At 36.4% G+C, this 3953-nt stretch overlaps 1 protein-coding gene across 1 annotated transcript; it reads left to right on the top strand.

Moving 5' to 3' along the window:
- On the top strand, window positions 1-741 carry LOC129443502 (protein NCBP2AS2). Its single transcript, XM_055203942.2, has 2 exons — window positions 1-126; window positions 217-741. Exon 2 carries the CDS (start codon window positions 224-226, stop codon window positions 536-538), a length of 315 nt encoding a protein of 104 aa, XP_055059917.1. The 5' UTR covers window positions 1-126; window positions 217-223; the 3' UTR covers window positions 539-741.
- The last annotated feature ends 3212 nt before the right edge of the window (window positions 742-3953 follow it).

Genomic DNA, 3953 nt, shown 5'->3' with positions numbered 1-3953 from the left:
ACCTCTCCACGTCTGTAGAGGGCACTAAAGTGACGTAATCCTTTGGTACGTCAGGGAGGCGGCGTTGAAAATTCAGTCTGCGCAGTCGAGTCCGAGCGGTCGATTGTGGACCTTGAACTTCTTGAGGTACTTTATTATATAACAACAAACATGCACCGTACTGTATTTATTAACAAGGTAATGTGAAAATATAGTAATATTATGTTTGTAAAACAGGTTTAAAATGGTGCTGCGACGGATCGTCTACGCTTTGATAAATAACGCTCAGGTGGTGGAGAAACTCGCGGAGTCTCGACCCATCCGACGGGCGGCACAGATCACGGCCTTCGCCATCACAAAAGCACAGCTCGCCGGGAAAGACGCCTCGACTAAACTACTCAAGTCAGAAACCTTCCGCCAGATACGAGATGAGACGACGAAGATGCCCCGAGATGTGCAGGAGTTGGGTCGAAGAGCAACAAGGCTGCGGGATACGTTTGTAAAGGAGGTGAAAGACGGAGTGAGAGACGCCAGTAGACAGATTAAAGAGAAAAAGTGATTGATGATGACTTGGAGTTGGACACTGTCATTCAGGACTCGATTTAAACTTTCTGTCTGCTGTATCACCATACGCATGTTTTATTGCTCCTAATAGACATATTTAAATTATGAACACTGTAAAGACTATACATTAAGAATATAAAATGTTAATATGAGAAAGTGCCATGTGATTTGTAAAATAAACAGTATGAATTTAATAAGGATGATTGAGTTTAAATTAAGTTATGTTAAGTATCTTAGGGATAGGACCCAAAAATGAAACTTGTCATCATTCACTTACCCTCAAGTGGTTTCAAATCACCATTTTTAACCACCATTGACTTCCGTGGTACTTTTTATTCAACTATGGAAGTCAATGGTGCTCCTGGTTTCTGCTTGAATTCATGAATTCATACAGGCTTAAAACAGCGTAGGGGTGAGAATGAATGATGAAAGATTTGTTATTTTAGGTGTACTATCCCCTTAAGATTTGTTGAATTAAAACACTTTCAGATTAGAAAGAAATGTAGTTGTTTTATTCATCTAAATATAATCCTTTGTGTCATAGGCTAAACATAAAACACTAAGGGGTGGTTTCCCGGACAGGGTTTAGGTTAATCCAGGACATTTAAAAGAAAACACCACAGTTTTCAATATTTTACTATGTTTTTACCTCATCTTAGATAAATTAATACCAATCTTTTTTCAGTGCGTGCACTTTTAATTTTTGTACAGGATGTGTTATAGCATTTAGTCTAGCCCCATTCATTCCTATGGCTCCAAACCAAAGTTTTATTTTGTGCCACCATACTTACTCGTGTAACTACTCGTGTAACAGTCTTTAAATAGGGAAAACCTGGAAGTGTTTGGTGGCTTCTTAATTCATCCCTTTTTGGACCCTAAGGAATGAATGGGGCTAGGCTAAATGCTAACACATTCACAAGGCGCTGTACGAAGAATAAAAACGCACATATTGAAAAAGGTAGGTATGTATTAATTCAAAAGTTGAGGTAAGAACATAATAAATATTGAAAAACGGTTGTGTTTTCCTTTAAGTTGTTTTTCAAACAAACCTTACAACAAAAAACAATACTGGTGTGCATCTTGAAACAAAATAATGGATATATGTTGAGATATGTCAGTACAAGGCGTTTTGAAATCAAGGCAGCTCTAACATTTTATTCTGGGACTAGGATAGGCCTAGACCAGTGTTTCTCAAACTTTTTCAGCCCAAGGACCACTTTATCTTCCTTTTTTTTTCTGAAGACCACCTAACAGAATCCCACTCTAACACGCCCCCAAAACACACCAAAAAAGGAAGGATAAGCTAAATTTAAGCTTAATATGCAACTGTTTCAAGTCAAAAACTTAGTTTTTAAACTCAAATGCAATGCTATGTTCAGAAATGATTATATGAATTTGATTATTTGAAAAAGTAAATGTGAAATGAGTTGCAGTTTAATATGAACAACAAACTGCACATGTGAAAAAAAACTGCAATTAAACATACTGTAACAGCCTGGGTCCCACTTAATGTCATTCCAAAGAGCCTTTAGTTTAAAACTGAGATGGTGGGTATATGAAGTCTATGGTTGTAACTATGTTAACAATAAAATGCTAAAAAAAATGTTCCCCTTAATCTCCAAAATCACTGAGATTACAGGGATTTTACACATGAAACAAAAACTAGTACATTTCAAAAATAATAGAGCTGTGGATTTTAGCTGCTTTCGGTTGACGCTTGATCTTTTCTTTTGACTCCTCTTTGATTTAGTCACCGATCCATTTTTACGTTATTAAAATAGAAATGGAAGAAGTGATAGAGTTTCACAAGTGCATTAAAAATCTACTTAAATAAGTGACGATTTTGTATAAAAACGTACCTAGTTTAGGTCATCTTTTGGCAGACCACTGGGGGGGGGGGGGTTTGGTGGACCACTAGTGGTCCCCGGACCACACTTTAAGAATTACTGTCCTAGACTAAAATTATATTTCCTAATAAAACTTAAGGGCCTAGTCCTGTCTATACTGGTAAAAACTGTGTGCTCTGTAAAAGTATTTATCACAAGTGGTGTCGATTTAAGCAATATTTGAAGAGTTTTGTTGCAAAACGAGATAAATCCATTTTTTAACATTTTTGTCAAAACATGTTTATTATTATGTTATCATGTTATTATTTTGTTTTATGGTGCTACTACTGTATTTTTAAAGTTATGAAGGTTTAAATCAAAACAAACCAACTGCAGTTGCATTGAAATTAATTGGAATGCACAACGAAAAAACGGTGGTTATCTCGTTTTGCAACAAAACTCTTCATTTCCTGTTTTAGTTCTGCCTCTATCATTTGAAATTTCAGAAATATCTAGGATGAAGTGGGAATAATGTCTCTGAAATGATATTTTGGATAACCACATTCTTAAACTATTTTTAGCACTTAGTATCAGACTATATTATGTCTAAAATTTCACTCAGTTAATATTTTGCTTTTTATAGAAACTGGTACAAAGTCTATCATACTTGCATTAGTGGTGAGGTAGGAATATCAGCACTCTAGCTTATACTGTATGACTTTGTACTATAAATTGGTTTACTTTTGTATTAGGTGTGATATAATCACTAATAAGAAAAATAACAGTGTACATTAATAATCACTGGATTTTAATTACTACAGTATTCATTTATGGGAAAAAATAATGCACTGCAGATAGCACACTGTACATTTTCCATCTACAGGTTTCCCACACCTTAGTTAAATTCAAATTCAAGGACCTTTCAAGGACTTTCCAGGTCCAATATCCTCAAATTCAAGGACTACATGTGGGACACATTTCAAATGAGAGCAAGGTCACATTGTGTTACCTTTTATACATTGTTACAGTTCCCTTTCGAGGGAACTCGCGCTGCGTCACTACGGTGACACTTTGGGAACACCTCCAGGGGTAAGTGCATCTGAATGTGTATATCAAATTCAACCAATGGCTAGGCTTAATGACAACGAAAGTGTAACGCGGGAGCAAGGAAGTATATCGCTATCTGAAATATTGCCAAAGACGATGTTACAGGGACGCAGGAAGTATGGCAAGGGAGACGCAGCGTTTTGTTCCCAGTTAAATACGTAACCCGAGACGTTTTCATGTGTCAAACACAACTATGCAAAAAAGCATTTTGGTATGAATCAACATTCGCATACAGAAGATATAAGCATTCAAAGCGAACAGTTTAGCATGTGTGCTTAAAAGTCTAGAAATGTTATGATATTATCCTACACTACACAGAGAATAATATAGAGCACTTTCAATGAACTGTGTCTATGTATGCATATTTTCAAAAACTTCCCAGGGTCTTGAATTTTCCCCCTCCAGATTCACAAACTTTTAAGGATTCAAGGACCCGTGGGAACCCTGCATCTAAAGAAATACACCAGCACTGTGCCG

The sequence above is a fragment of the Misgurnus anguillicaudatus genome, chromosome 2 (genome assembly GCF_027580225.2).
Source record: "Misgurnus anguillicaudatus chromosome 2, ASM2758022v2, whole genome shotgun sequence".
NCBI lineage: Eukaryota > Metazoa > Chordata > Actinopteri > Cypriniformes > Cobitidae > Misgurnus > Misgurnus anguillicaudatus.
This window is presented reverse-complemented; position numbering and strand designations above follow the sequence as displayed.

Bases quoted from the DNA above. Each gene is read 5' to 3' on its own strand.
- LOC129443502 (XM_055203942.2), top strand. From the start codon at position 224: ATGGTGCTGCGACGGATCGTCTACGCTTTGATAAATAACGCTCAGGTG.